The sequence below is a fragment of the Cladophialophora immunda genome (assembly GCF_000835495.1).
Source record: "Cladophialophora immunda strain CBS 83496 unplaced genomic scaffold supercont1.5, whole genome shotgun sequence".
In the NCBI taxonomy this organism is placed as follows: Eukaryota; Fungi; Ascomycota; class Eurotiomycetes; order Chaetothyriales; family Herpotrichiellaceae; genus Cladophialophora; species Cladophialophora immunda.
Genome location: NW_015622545.1, coordinates 1,777,123 through 1,792,317, shown reverse-complemented (window position 1 = coordinate 1,792,317; position 15,195 = coordinate 1,777,123). Strand labels below are relative to the sequence as shown.

The 15,195-nt window shown below is 53.1% G+C and overlaps 4 protein-coding genes across 4 annotated transcripts; 2 read left to right on the top strand and 2 right to left on the bottom strand.

Moving 5' to 3' along the window:
- Positions 1-915: 915 nt before the first annotated feature.
- Positions 916-2,761, top strand: PV07_08837 (uncharacterized protein; the record flags this gene model as incomplete). The annotated part of the gene is made up of 6 exons (XM_016396036.1): positions 916-1,410; positions 1,460-1,535; positions 1,594-1,982; positions 2,038-2,238; positions 2,295-2,404; positions 2,458-2,761. The coding sequence occupies 6 exons, from the start codon at positions 916-918 to the stop codon at positions 2,759-2,761; spliced, it is 1,575 nt and encodes a 524-aa protein (XP_016245892.1).
- Positions 2,762-3,418: 657 nt separating this feature from the next.
- Positions 3,419-5,437, bottom strand: PV07_08836 (uncharacterized protein; the record flags this gene model as incomplete). The annotated part of the gene is made up of 7 exons (XM_016396035.1): positions 3,419-3,659; positions 3,716-3,923; positions 3,979-4,253; positions 4,310-4,628; positions 4,689-4,846; positions 4,900-5,109; positions 5,169-5,437. 7 exons carry the CDS (start codon positions 5,435-5,437, stop codon positions 3,449-3,451), a joined length of 1,650 nt encoding a protein of 549 aa, XP_016245891.1. The 3' UTR covers positions 3,419-3,448.
- A 4,163-nt stretch (positions 5,438-9,600) lies between these two features.
- Positions 9,601-11,979, bottom strand: PV07_08835 (uncharacterized protein; the record flags this gene model as incomplete). Its single annotated transcript, XM_016396034.1, has 9 exons — positions 9,601-9,735; positions 9,802-10,318; positions 10,380-10,566; positions 10,623-10,693; positions 10,747-11,145; positions 11,226-11,250; positions 11,301-11,550; positions 11,610-11,863; positions 11,904-11,979. The coding sequence occupies 9 exons, from the start codon at positions 11,977-11,979 to the stop codon at positions 9,601-9,603; spliced, it is 1,914 nt and encodes a 637-aa protein (XP_016245890.1).
- Positions 11,980-12,498: 519 nt separating this feature from the next.
- On the top strand, positions 12,499-14,251 carry PV07_08834 (uncharacterized protein; the record flags this gene model as incomplete). The annotated part of the gene is made up of 9 exons (XM_016396033.1): positions 12,499-12,681; positions 12,740-12,830; positions 12,896-12,921; positions 12,971-13,148; positions 13,201-13,293; positions 13,354-13,491; positions 13,549-13,638; positions 13,698-14,077; positions 14,144-14,251. The coding sequence occupies 9 exons, from the start codon at positions 12,499-12,501 to the stop codon at positions 14,249-14,251; spliced, it is 1,287 nt and encodes a 428-aa protein (XP_016245889.1).
- Between the last annotated feature and the right edge of the window lie 944 nt (positions 14,252-15,195).

Genomic DNA, 15,195 nt, shown 5'->3' with positions numbered 1-15,195 from the left:
AGGGGGGGACAATAAGGGCCCTTGCCGGCGGCTTGGGGATGTTGACTAGTAGGCTGTGACGCTGCCGACAGCCGGATAGGAGCGTCTTGTATCTCGTACAAGGTTGGGAAAGGGGTTTGGCCAAACAATTGGCAACCCGTCAGCGGGGACGATGGTGCGATTGAAGGATGCGCGGGGTGCAGTAGGTAGTTGGACGTTGGTGTCGGGCGTGGGCATGCACAGGCCGTCTTTCTGCGGGGACGGCGACCTAAGATGCGCCAAGTCAGCCTTCTCACACATCAAAGAGCCGCACGCCAGTGACCTCCTGATTCCAGAACAGCGAGCCCGAGATTGTACAGACAGGGACCAATGGACTGTGGTGGTCAACCAGTAGTCAACTGGTGGTCAACTGCGGCTGTGCTGCCGGGATGATTCGTGCAGGCGGGAGAGAGCATCGGCACATTGACGGCCTCGGCTCACCACAAGAGGCGTGGTTAGACCGGGCAACTACAATTCACACCTACGAACCTTACCTTCTACATACCTCTTACGCCCTACTCCACCAGTACCACCTTGGTCATTCTGATCAGAAAGTCCGTCTGATGCCTGTATACTTGTCATTGTTTTCTCAGCTGTGAATGGGCGCCCGACGGACCTGTGCCTCTTGTGGCCCCTTTCGCGAGGCGCGGAGAGAGATGGAGCCTGCGGGGGCGTACGAGGTACCGGAGCATATATGCTCCAGTAGGGTGAGTTACCGGCAGCGTTCCCCAGAGACGAATACAATCCCCAGGATTTCCAACTTTATCGGAAGCGATGCCAGATCCCATCCCATAATGCATTGGCTGGGAAGGGAAAAGGCTTGTGGACTCGCGTATATATGTTGAGACCTGGCTGTTCCGGTCGTCGTTTATCATGTTACATCGTTCTCATACCACCATGTCTGACAATATAGCAGCCAATCCCGAGCCCAGCGCGGCACATTTCGAGGCGCCTCTCGGGGCAGCAGTGAAATCCATCACCCATTTGAAGCGAATCCCGAGCGAGGAGAGTATTGAAATGGACGGCACGGACTACCGCGACGTCCTCCCTAGGCCCTCCACCGACCCCAATGATCCCTTGAACTGGTCCTGGACGGAGAAGCACCTGGTCCTGTTCATGGTTGCAGCCATGGCGTTCCAAGGGCCCTTTGACTCGGCTTCCCCAGCCGCCGGGTTTCTGGAGCAAGCCCCAGCTTATCACGTCGAGATTCCTGATATGCTGGACTCTGTCGGCGCGCAGGCTATTATGCTCGGCGTCGGAGGAGTACTCTGGGTGCCTCTCTCAAACCATTACGGACGGAGCCCGATTTACCTTGCCGGCGCCGTCGTCGCCACTCTAGGCTGCCTAGGGTGTTCTCTCGCAAACAGCCTTGGTGCGTACTGTGGTGCTCGGGTGAGACCTCCCTTATCCTAATTTACACTGTACGGCCCTAATAATATAGGTGGTCAACGGCTTAGGGTGCTCTGCATCTATGAGTGTTGGAGCTTTAACCGTCAAAGATCTCTTCTTCGTCCACGGTACGTTATGGTGAGATTGAAAAGTTTTTTATTTGGCCGCTGATTTTCTGCCTGAAAGAACGCGGTCAGAAAATGGGTATATGGACAATCTCCATCGGCCTATCGCCCTATATCTCCACGCTCCTGGACGGTTTCGTGACGACCTACGCTGGCTGGAGATGGATGCAGTGGCTCACCTTCTTCATCTGGTGTGGCTTGTTGGTCTTGTGCCTGGTCGCGCTTCCGGAGACGCTTTACGACCGCCATCACCAGCTGGTTGACGTACCACCAAAGAAGACCTATGTCCAACGGCTAAAATGGAAGCGGTTCCCGATGAGGCGACTGACCTTCCGAAGTTTCTGGCACCCCTGTACGATGTTCTTCTACCCTTCCGTTATCCTTCCCGGGTTCTACTACGGAAACATCTATGGCTTTTGCGTATTTGGAGCACTGGGGATGATTCCCATAGTAAGTGTGCTCGCTGCGCTTATCATCAGTACTTATTGACACGGCTATCTACTAGGCCTTTGCGGAGCTCTATGGTTTCCATGCTGTTGCTCAAGGGCTGGTGGCAATACCACTAGCCATCGGCACAATTCTGGGGGAGCCGCTCGCAGGCCCGTTTTCCGACTGGGTTGTCCGGTTTCTGGCGCGCAAGAATGGCGGCGTGCGACATCCGGAACAACGCCTTCAAGCCTACTGGCTAGGGGCGATACTTGTGCCTGTAAGAGATACAACTGTTTGCTGTGTCGGTGGGTGCTGGAGCTAACGAGAAGCAAGTTGGGGTTGATGATGTTCGGCCTCACTCTTCAGTACGAGGTGCATTGGATCGCGCCTTGTATTGCCATCGCAATCTACTCCTTTGCGATACAGATCGTGTCCACTGTCACGTCCGTAGTATGGATCGCCCCCCTCGTATCGCTTCACTAACGACCCCGAATAGATTCACCTACGCCGTGGACTGCTACGAACATGTGGCTGGCGAAGTTGCCCTGGTGCTGAACTTCTGCCGCCAGATTTTCTCCTTCTACGTGTCCTTCTACCTGCCGCACTATACTGGGAAGGTAGGATATGGTTGGGCGTACGGGATATACGCCATTTTGGCCGTGGTGCTCTTCCTGCCTGTTATTTTGCTGATGCTTAGAGGAGGAGCGATCAGAAAACGACTGGGCGCCCCGCAGTCGGGCTTGGTGCACCACTCCGTTCCAGTGCAGGTGAGGGAGGATATACCAAAATCCGAGGAGTAGGCTTATCCGCGCCACCACTCGGTTGTCTGAGGGCTCATTTGCTGTGTCTTCACCATCGTTGCTCGGGATTCGAGAGTGGTGATGAAGAGGAGCAAGCGGCTGTAGACCTCTCAGCAGTGTGAGATGTCTGCCGCTTCAGAATCTGGCTATCCGATGTGGCTGGATAGACTTCTGACTCCAGGCTTTCCAAACGCCTCTATATAGTTAACAGATGCGTAACTGCCCTGACAGCTTATACATTTTGTTACTGTACCGGCGCTCTCCATCGCCTTATCTATACAAAGTTCAAACTTTGTAGAGCCCCAGCCCAGCTCCCACGGCCCATATTTCTTGGACTGGAACCACCGTCGGCAGCTTCAACTGTCGAATTGACGTAGTTTAAGAGTCTAAAGAGACAGGTCAGGAGAGATATCTTGAACATTCCAGAGAATCCAGTCTCCGTAAATGTGTATATGAATGTCACAATTCCTTCAAACTTGATATACGTAGACATCATCAATGCGAGCCTCCAAGAGTCCCCTCAGTCAGTGAATGTACTTGGCATAGCGTGCAACTAGTAGTCATCAGCAGTGAGAAACTGGATCATCGCATGAAGCAGCATTTTGACCTTCGAATTCTGAGAGATCTAGATCGCTATCGACGTCGAATTCCCACATTCTCAGACACAGAGAACACCCGCACTGGTGCTCACGCCCCCGGTTCCCTCATATATGCTGTCATATCGGCTCCGGTGAGTTCGCCGATGGTTCTTCCGTTGCCCAGGTAGGCAAAGCGGTTCCGTGCCGAGTAAACCATGTTGTAGTCCTCGAAGCGCGGCGTCTGGAGGGCTTCGTTGAAGTGCCACGTCGACCCTATCCAGGGACCAATTACAGGCCCGTTGACCGTGCCGTTCTTGTACCTTGAGAACTGTAAGCTTCTCGCTCGCCGCTCGAGATCTCAAAAGAGGGGATATACCAGCTCCTGCATCCGCCGCTCCACACCATGGCGTCCATCAACGAATCTCGGTGCTCCAAAAAGTCATCAACGGCCTCTTCCTTGACGTCCATCGAGGCAATGTTTTCCGTCTGCATTTTGCGGAGGCACGCAAAGGCATAACTGATCTCCGTTTCGAGTCCGGAGATGAGCGAGCCGTTGGCGATGGGGCTATTCGGTCCACCGAGGACTATGAATCCGTTTGTCAGCACCGAGAAAGTCGATCGCAAGAGACTCCTGCTTACTGAAGTAGTTCGGGAAGCCAGGAGCCGCAACCGACATGTAGTGTCGGGGCTGCTCCTTCCAGTACTCGGCCAGATCGAGTCCGTTGCGGCCGACCACGGGGAATGCTGGTCGGTGTGAACAGTCAAATCCGGTCGCACAGACGATGGCATCGACAGCATGTTCTGTACGGTCTGCAGCGCGAATGCCGTTTGTCGTGATTTCTTCGATCCCTGTAAGGACGACCTGAACGTTCGGTTTGATCAGTGATTCGAGGTACCCGTTTCCAGGAGTGAACCTATACTTGATTAACTTGACTTCCTCGAAGTAGCAACAACAGACCCAACTCCTCACCTCCGACATCCCACAGCGAACTTAGGGATCAATTTTTCGCACAGTTCTTCATTGTAATCTAGTCTTTCCCTCATTAGATTGGCGAATTTGGTCATTGACTGTTCTTGAAGGTCCGAGCCTTTATAGTATAACGAGAAACTCGAGCTTCCCGTGTTTTGGACCAGTTTCCGATACTGGAGGAAGTGACTTTTGTCCTTGTTGAACCGTTCAATCTCCTCCGGAGTGAACCTGGTGTCGCGGCCGTCTTTGGCAAGACTTTGGCTGAATTCTGGAGTGATCCACGTCGGGGAACGGATGAAGTTGACCAGTTTCTTCACCACTTCGACGTATGGTCAGCACCACCACATCCGGAAAGAAGGGCCAACCCAATTCGTCGTACCTGGCTGCAAACTGGGGACGATCTGTATAGCCGAGGAACCGGCTCCAACGACCGCAACCGTTTTCCCTTCAAAGTTGTATTCCTGGTCCCAGCGGGCCGAATGTAACAGTTTACCTTTGAAGCTAGAGAGCCCTGGGATGTCCGGCCACTTCCACTTGCTAGGGTTGTCAGAATCAGGCACTTTCTGTCACTTTAGATGCTCTGAACTTACTTCAAGATGCCCGTAGCACTCAATAAGACATCACATTGGTCTTCAAAGATTGTCCCGTCGGCTGAATTCTCGATCTTGAGGAACCATTGGTTGTTCGGCTCGGACCACCGTGCCTCGATCACCCTGTGAGACAGTTTGATGTACTGCATACAGTTCCACTTGACCGCGCATCCTTTGAAATAGTCAAAGATCTCTTCCGCAGACACATAGCTGTCAAATCAACGCGCCTTAGTCCTAGCAATACTAAAGGGGTTTTGAATGGCACTTACAACCTCGACCAATTCGGATTTCCCTCCCAAGAATAAGTATAGCCATGGGCTGGAATGTCGCAGGCGCAGCCGGGATATCTGTTTTCCAGCCAGGTTCCTCCAACGTCGTGGTTCTTCTCGTAGATCACGAAGTCGACGTTCTCGAGCTGTTGCTGGTACTGATACGCCGCACCGATGCCGGCAAGCCCGGCGCCAATACAAATCAGCCGTTTCCTTTGAGGCTGGTGGATCGGTTCCTGCGCGAACTTGTAGCGGTCAATCGAGCCCATTGTGGCAATAGTCGTCGTCCACGGCGTGGCTGGGATGGACGGGTTTTAGAGATTTGGCAGGATCAAGGGGGACTATTCAATATTGGTCGTGAAAATTAGACATTTATTATAAGCCCCCTTATTATTCCAGATATTACCAACCGCCAGGCCAAATGCCCAGTTGCGAAAGTCAGGAGACAGTCAAACGCTCAACTCCAAAACTGGCCCATTCCGTTCCAGGCTTGTCGGCAACGTTCCCGCCATTTCGCTACTGATGGCTTTGTAAAGGGAAACGATCCCGACATTATGCAAGGTTCCAATTGGTGAGAACCGTCAAATTTCTGGGGTTTCCGAGGTACCTGGGAGGCGGGCTGGGCCCCCAACTTGGGGCATGACAGTGATAGGGGAACAGCCCCGGGTGAAGAAGGTTGGCGCTAGGTACAAATTGCAGCTATCGATTTAATGCAGCAGCACACCCAAGCCCAATCTGAATCTGAAGTCTGACGTTCGAATACTCCACCGCTTCAAGGGGCTTTCTCATGGCAGAAATGGAAGAAAACCCGCAGCTGCAGGACCTGGTTAGAGCTGTACCAAACAGTGTTGCAGACACCATAGACCCTGCGCTTGAGCGACGCGTTACTCGTAACTCGATCACTGGATCATGCTGATGTTGACACTCCCCTGTCTGTTCTGTTTCATCGACCGTGGCATGCACATCTAGGAGGCTTGGAGGAAGACCTGGGGACGAAAGGCGGTGACTTCAACTGGGAATCTACTACATTTGTACGTCGTGAAAGCCGGTGGATTGTTGTGCAACGCGGGTTTCGGACCTTAATATAGGGGAATAATCACTGACACCGCTTTCTGGTACTTCACCTACTCGTTCAGGTGCCGAGTAACATGGGACTGCAGCGATTTGAGGCACGCTTCCGGCTCCCACGAATAACAACCCACACCGCACCGTCCAAGTTGTTGCTACGGTCATGATCGTTTCTGTAGGCACTTTGAGTGCCTTCATCGCCAGCTGGATGTATACACCGAATCAAGCGCCGAAGTACACCATCGGTCACTCTCTGAATCTTGCCTTCAGTGTGATAGCAGTCACGATGGCTGTATCCATCTGGACTTGTCAGAATGTCGAGAACATGAAGAGGGATCGCGATGAACGAGACAAAGTAGGCAAGATGAATACCAGCAGCACAGCCTTGCCGTTAAGGCACAGTTTGACCTCGAAGCTGCATGGGCATGCGCCATTCCCGGGCTTTGAATTGTCCCACTTGCATAATGCATATTCCCAGGTGTTCTAAAAGCCACATTCGCTGAATTCTGCTGGCCATTCAGAACCCCAGACACCGCAACGGCCCATTTCAACAATAAACCGCTCCTACCTCTCTACTCTGCAAACATTTCTGATGTTTCGAACTTGGGTAGGGATAACGATGTTCTCCGAGAAAGAGGCCAAAAGGGCGTCTCTATCGCGAACACCAATACTCTCTGGCATACAAACGGGCAGTAAAACCCTCTCCCAACGACTCGGTCTACGTTACGAGCCGTTGACCCAAGGCTAGAGACGCGACGAAGATTTGCTTCTACTCTTTCTGTTCCGAACAGCTTCACCACAGCATCCTCGGAAGACAGTATGAGGTTTCACGCAGCAACTGTTGTTTGGAGAAGTCCGAGTTGGAGAACAATTCCCTCAGATCTTCTGCCATAGAATGGCCGCCTCGAAAGGCTGTGGTTCCCCCGCTTTGCTTGTTTACCGAATACCCGAATCCAGCGGACAGGTATAGGCGCCCAGCCGCTCACCAGTGACTTCACAGAAATCAAGCCCGTCTGTTTTGACCGCATGAGTGTCTGTGTCGCTCAGGAATTCTCCTTGCTGCCGCACGTTTTTGAAGAACGAGAGGAAATAAGCAAGAATGGTGGTCGCAATTGTTACCGGGTCATCGAGGGGAATAGGGCGCGCAATAGCGCTGCAACTTGCCGAGGATGGCATGGATATTGCGGTGAGGCCGGACCGGGGCAGGTTCATGTCGCTGCATTCGGTCGCGGTTCTGATATACGTCTCCAGTTGAATGATATCCAGGCTCAGCTCCCGCAGCTCCAAGCCGTCAAAGCCGAGATTGAGAAAAAGGGTGAGAGGATCTGCAACCTCGCCGCTGGGAGCCGCCCTTCCCCCCCCCCCCCCCCAATTCTAACACCGGATTTGTGCCACAGGACGCAAAACTTCCACGTTTGTCGCCGACGTCAGTGTCGAGGAACAGGTCGAGAAGATGGTTGCCGACGTGGTGACCGAGTTTGGTGAACTGAATGTATCTCGTTTTCCGCCTTGACGCCGGTCGCATTTTGTTGACACCACAACCCAGGTCATGGTCGCAAATGCCGGGATCCTCGTGCCAAAGTCCATCTTGGAGGTCAGCGTCGCAGAATGGGATAGGGTCCAATCGGTCAGCGGAATTCCCGCGTCGTGTCTCCCGCCGTCTAACAGCGCGGCAGATCAACGTGAGAGGAGTGTTCCTGTGCTATCGAGAAGCAGGTAAGATGCTCTCCCGGCCTGGCCCGTTTGGGAATTGGCCAGAATCTGAGTCTGGCCAGCCAAGCAGATGATCAAGCAAGGAAAAGGCGGGAAGATGGTGGCGGCTTGCTCCACGGCGGGGTATCGACCGGTAAGCCCGAAGTTATGCGACTGTCGGTCTCAACTCAAGAGGGCTTCGCTGTTGACTCGATATTCTGGGCTCTAGTCCGCAAGTCACAGTGTGGCGTACTCAACAAGCAAGTGGGCGGTCCGGGGCCTGACACAGTCTGCCGCAATGGAGTTTGCCAAATATGATATCAATGTGAGCACTCCCTTGAGCCAAGGAAGACTGTCGAGCTGACGCGCACATAGGTCAACGGTTTGTCATACAAGCTCTACCTATTCGTCTGCTAACCACTCGACCGAAAAGCATACTGTCCCGGCCCTGTTGACACAGATGTGACTCCCACCTCCGATGATCCATTTTTGGATACTGTAGAAGTTACTGACGCGCTGGGCAGATGTGGAAGCAAATCGATGCCGACATCGCGGCGCGTGAAGGCCTTGAGAAAGGCGTCGCTTTCAAGAGATCGGTCGAATCGCGTGCGGCACTCAAGCGCGCTCAGGTCAGTCTGCTTGCCTGTATTTGTGCTTCAACTGAGGTGCTCAACTGTCTCAACGGTGGTAGGACCCGGAAGATATCGCGAACTTGGTCAGTTTCCTGGCGAGTTCCAAGGCCAGGAACATCACGGGCCAGAGCATTTTGTGTGATGGAGGTGAGATGAGATGTTCCTATGCACCCACTCCTTTTTTCATCTCCCAGGTCTTGTTGAGAGCTAATGCTGTCTCTACTAGGAATTTCATTCTCATAAATCTCCGTAGGGGGATGTGGGCACTGGGCATGGGCGGGTGCACGTGTCTCGCTACGATGTTAGATTGCTCAAGAATACAAGCGAATCGAAAAGAGGCGAATGGTGTTGCCAGGACTATAGTAATGACTATATAGTCAAATTTGACTATAGTCACGACCTCGCCGTCAACTATAGTCTGACTAGCCAAGGGCCTAGCATCTTTAGTAGGGCCACAAACGTAGCAATTCGTGCCTGAGCCCACTATTTTACTCATAAAGCCATTCCAATTGTGGTCTACTTACGACTTCCTTACCCTTCTTCGCCAGCGGCCCTTTAACACTCTATTAATACATATATTCACGAAACTTGAGAGGACCTTTAGCCAATCAAATAGGACGATAGTAGTAGGTTCGCCTTTCAGCGAAGTCTTTTGAGGTATCGCAGTGCCTAAACCACTGGATTGATCAAGGTCTATATCAGGTCAGAGATTCAGCATAGTTCCACCAATCAGAGCTCTCGATTTGCGGATGACTAGTCTGACTATAGTCCTGGCAACACTGGAGAAGAGGTTATGAGCCCGGAAAAGGGGCTGTGAGATGGCGAAAAACTTGGTACAGTGCAATCATGCACGGTCAATTCCTCAACCGCCCCTAGATTTCTTGTGTTGTCTTACGCCCCTCTATATCAAGAATGAAAGTGCTCGAAAAACCATTCGAACTTCCATATTGGACTGCGCTCCGGCTATTCGCTTTTGAAGGGTACCGGTTGGGGGACTCTTTTTATGAACTCCACGGGAATCGGAACGAACCTGTACACAGTTAGGTATTACCGATTGGGTTCAAGGATGGAGACAGGACAGACCTAGCTCGAATAAAATCCGCAAAGCTCTTGCCCAAGGTATCCAGAACAGGGGTACTCGTGACTCCTCTCCCAAGGATACCATAGACGACAAACTGTACGACAAGACAAGGGATCAGTCTCGTAGACCATGTCCAGCGCAATCTCTTGTCCCAACTTACATGAACTGCCCGGATGTTTTTGAACTCGACCCGTTCGAGATGGTATTGGGGTCGCCAGTCGTCGGCGATCAGGTCGATCATCCTGTCGCACGTCAGGAATGACCGCAGCCAATCGAACTCGTCGTCGGCGTGGACGAAGAATCCGATGTTGATGTTGCCGCCCTTGTCGCCGCTTCTGGCATACACAACACGGCCGAGGATGTCTTCCTCCGTGGGACCGAACCGGCCCAGATCCACGGGAGAGGCTGTCTCGTAGGATCGCCGCTGGCCTATCGGGCGCGTGTGGCCGACATGGCCGACGTTGAAGACCAGGCCGGAGTCCACAAAGCACACCTCTTCCTGGATCTGCGTCTGGGCGATGACAGCGGGGAAGTAGCCGATGAAAGACCGCGGGGCCCGGCTCCGGAAGTCCATGCTGAAGGATTTGCCGTGGTAGTGCTGCATCCCCATCTCGTCTTGAGACTTGGATAGAAGCTCGATTGCTCGTCTGTCGGTGGATTGGCCGACGATCCGGATCCTGGAGGTTCTCAATGTCAGCGTGGTCCATCCGGTCGAAACGACATCCCGTGCCGTCGTACAAACTCGTGGCTGCAGCCTGCGACCGAGCATTAGGCTCTGGCCGTCCATAAAGCTCAAAGCTGAGAATGTCCATCTTATCGTAGTAACCCCATTCTTTGAGCTTGAGGATGGTTTGTCGCTTCATGAGCTCCATCTTCCTCTCCACCTCCAGACCGCAGGCCCCAAAGTACATTTCCGAGGTCCAACCTGGCGACGGGCATCAGCTGTTTTCCACCTCAAGTTTCCCAGAGAACGCAACAGACCTGCATTGTAAAACACGGCGAACTTGGTCGTTGGAGGAGGTGGCAAGCCTTTGACGTTAGAAACTCGGACTCTGCCGCTCCCATCAGCCCGCGCACTACCCAGCCAGCTTCGCAATCCAGGTACCTGTCCAGTCCAACTTGTTGGATTTCTATGTCCTCGAGGTCTGCCGTCACGTCCGAGTTGAGGTACAGATTCCCCTGGATCTCATAGAGGAGTTGGCAGGTGACAGTGTCGACGGTCACCATGCCCTTGAGGGTCTCGTGTTTGGTGATAACACAAGAACCGTCAACATCTACTTCGGCAATGCCGAAGCCGAGATCGACAAAGTCGTCCAGAGGATACTTGTCGAAGCCGCAGAAGTTGGAGCCTGTCACATAAGCGGAGCACTCGATCAAGTCTAAAGGCGAAGTTAGTAACAAGAGAGTGTACTCGTACGGCCTCGTCACGGAAGGGTCACTTGCGTCCCGCCACCAGAGCCCCAGCAAGTTCTTTGTGATCGTCTTCATGCCATCCATGCCACCACTGTGCGACTCCAATCACCCTGTTTATACTCTTCAGCACTTGAAATTTAGGACGGTCCAGCACCCAGTAGGGCAACTCACGGACTGGCATCAGCAACTCGACCACCTAAAGCCGGTTGGGTCATCCTCTGTCCAGCAAACAGTCCAATTACTCACATATGATGATATCGGCTCCCTCACGTAGGCCGCGGACAATAGCCCGTGCTCCCAGGTAAGCATTGGCGCTTAGTAGAGTTTTGGTCTCGTCATCTAAAAAGTTCAGGGTGTCCTTAGCCAGGTTGACGTTAGGATTGATGTCATCGAGATGCACTAGCCCCTTTTCGGCGTGCAGGAGTTCACGCGCTCGGGGGAGCAGGTCGTCGCCGGAGACGTAGGCTATTTTCAAGCTCAATCCTTTCGAAGTAGCCTGGTGGGGAGGATCAGCAGGTTTGTATTGCACGTCGTGTGATTGACAGCTTCTCTCACCAATGTCTGCGCCCTCTCGGCCATGCCTCTTGGATTGAGTGCTCCGCCGTTGATGACAAGTTTGATACGTTTCTGCGCCAGAACTTCCAAGCACATCTCGATGCCATCCCACGCAGAAGGTTCATATCCGGGGTGCTCTCCCCGCTGCATGGCTTGTGCATTCATGGCAATGTTGAATTCGGCCAGGAAATCACCTGTAATGGCGTCCACCTCGCCCGCCGTGGCTTGTCGATACATCTGGTAGCCTGGATCCCCTATTTCCTCTCGAGCGTCAGCGAGTGGATATCTGTATACCAGGTAGTCGTGACGAGCCTTTTGCTCCGGCGCAGTTCGCAATTCGGACCGGCCGCTTCTGGCCTGCTCCTGCCATTGAATCTGAAGTCTCAAAGTCTGAAGTCTCGAAGTCTGAAGTCTCGAAGTCTTTGTGGAATATGCTTGGCCGGGCTCAGACGCGCTGCTTACAGCCCGTTGCTCCCAGGAAGCGCCAGTGGACCGGGCTTTTGAAGCTACTAACAGAGCATAAACACAAGCAATGAGCGACTAGGTCGTGAATGTTGGCTTGACCGTGTGTGCAGGTAATGTCAGCTTCACGTGGGCCAGCCTTGCACGTGAAACTTCTTTGGTAACGGGGAAGCTGCCGACTCTGCCGACACTGCCAAAGACGCCGACGCGCCGGGCTTAGCGGCAAGGGAGGAAGTCGAGCATCAGCACTTATACCAGTACGGTGTAAAGCGCAATTCAGGGCACTTCCCCCCTTGTTTCTGCCGCCCATCTCTCCTTTTAGTCACCGAGCCCGCACACCAGTCACCTGTCGCGCTAGCCGCCCTCTCTGCAAAACACCAGTAAAATATCCGGTTGCTCGTGGAACCCATTGCAGCATCAGTTCAACATGTCCTCCGAGCTGTTCGGCAACCAGGATCCCTTCTGCGAGCCGTCTTATTGCCAGGGCATTGCGTCGCCTTACTATTCAGACAGCCACCGCAAGCTTCGACAGTATGTACGCAACTTTGTGGAAAACGAATTGGCCCCCCATGCAGAGGAGTGGGAGGAAGCAGGCAAGGTGCCGGCCGACGTCAGTACAGCCTCAGGTGCAAGAGTGAACCCAAGTATTGACATCCTGGCATCTGAAGCTGTTTGCAAAGTTCGTCGCGGGCGGGTTTGTAGGCCCAGGGATACCCTGCAAATATCGAGGAGGAGCCAGAATGCCGGCGGACATCGAAGGTAAGCATTGCGACCTGCCTGCTCTCCCCATTGTCATATATACAATAATAACATGACGTTTCTAGCATGGGATATATTCCATGAGTTGATTGTGGGTGCCACCCCCAATTAATCTCGAGCTGAAGCTGAATGGGCGACAGATGAGCGACGAGCTCGCGAGGACACCCAGATTGGGCCCCTTGTGGGCTGTCAGCTCGGGAAATCGTATCGCCTTGCCCCTCATTGCAGCATTTGGATCAGAGGAGCAGAGGTCAACATGGCTACCAGCAGCATGTACAGGGAGATCTCGCTTCTGCTTGGCCGTGACTGAACCGGATGGTATGCGCAGCGTATAATCTTGCGGCCCCTCTCTGAAACCTTGCGATAACAGGTGGCTCCGACGTGGCAAATCTGACCACGACCGCCGAACGGACTTCCCCAGATCTGTTCAAGGTCAACGGTCAGAAAAAGTGGATCACAAACGGTATGTTGCTTAGCATGTTCCTTTGACGAGATTTTCCCAACCTCACACGTCCTCAAACAGGCATATTTGCAGACTACGCAGTCACCGCTGTGAGAACCGGCGGGCCTGGGGTGAAAGGCATCTCTGTGTTACTTGTGCCTCTCAAGGCTGAGGGTGTGCTGCTGAAGAAAATGAGGAATTCGGGAGTCGAGGCAAGCGGTAGGACGGCAATGCGGCGATATATCCAACAGCATAGAAATTGACATTTAGTTCCAGGTAGTACGTTTATCGACTTCGAGGACGTGGTTGTTCCAGTGGCCAATCTGCTGGGTAGTGAGAATGAGGGTTTCAAGGTGTTGATGTCCAGTAAGTTGACCTCAAGTCACCTCTCCTCTATTCGGCAGACGCTCAGCTCTCCACCACAGACTTCGACGCCGAACGCCTGGGCTTGGCCATCTCGGGACTGCGGGTTGCTCGCACCTGTCTCTCAGAAGCATACACGCATGCAACTTCTCGGCGGACTTTCGGCAAGTTTTTGATTGAGCATGATATTATCCGGGCGAAATTCGCAGAGCTCGCGCGTCTAATCGAGGCGCAACATGCCTGGCACGAACAGCTCTGTTTTGAGGTCAAAACAAACGGCTACAAAGGAATCAGTGGGCGGATTGGACTTGCCAAAGTCCAGTCATCACTCATCCTGGAGAGAGCCTGCCGGGAAGCCCAACAGGTATTCGGCGGTCTGGCATTCAGCAAAGGCGGGCGTGGAGGAGTCGTCGAGCAGATTGCGAGGGATCTGCGAGTTTATGTAAGCATTCATCTTGCCTTTTTCCTTCCCTACTGGCTAGAAGGACTGACGTTGACGAACTTGCAGGTTGTGGGAGGAGGATCTGCCGAAATCCTGGAAGGCCAAGGTTTCAAGCTAGAGATGAAAGAGTCGGCGCGGAGAAAGGAGAAAGAGAGGGCTGTCAGCAAGCTATAAGGGAGAAAATATGGCGAAGACGGATCTTTGTAGCCAGCGAGATATAGTAGGACGTTGACACCATCCACATACCCAATTGGTGTGTCGCGACGGGCATCACAAAACGCGGTCTAATCTCTACCTGTACCGATCGTGACTTTTTCTAGGGTTTTCTCAGCGACGGACGGGTCTATCTTGCCAGAGTATCCCGAGCACTAGATCATGCCAGAAGACGCAGATTCACTCGTACTTTCTAGATTTGACAAAGCCGTTGGCCGCGTAAGACAGCAGGCCATTCCCCTGCGCAGATGTTGGACCAAGCGGACTTCCTATGGATCGCAAGACAATGAACACATCAGTTGCGGTCAAATGTGCAGCAGCGGGCCCCGAAGCGATCCATTCTGGTGGGCTCTTCCACTTCCAGGATCAAGAGAGACCGGGCTCACGACGCTCAGTCCAGGTATAGCTTGCTCGAGCATGCGTATTGTTTCTCGCCTTTGCCTCGTGGCGGCAGGGATTCCGCAGGACAGCAAAATCGGCTCACTGGGCCACGAGGTTCACGGTCTCGCCCCGCCGGGGCCCAATTGCTGGTATGATAATCGCAGTCGGCACTCTCAGCCCTTGAATTCCAACCAAAGCTCCAAGATGGTGTTTCCTGAACAGACTCCCCTCTGCTACCTTTACATAATTGATCCAGCTCGAGCTCTGCATTGTCTGTCTCCTCAATAACGGAATGCTGCATTATGACATTCTCTGCAGTGGACACCACATGCCACCCCTTTTCCACGGGAATTCTTTCCCCGCGCCAAACACGTCGACAGCCGAGACCCCTCGACACGTGCCGATCCATCTACATATGCAATTAATCTCCAGTATCTAATTGATTGAGCCTCACACCACCGGTGGATATCAGCATAACAGAGCCCTTTTGATTGATATCAAAGGCCATATGCTCTCTCGCCTCT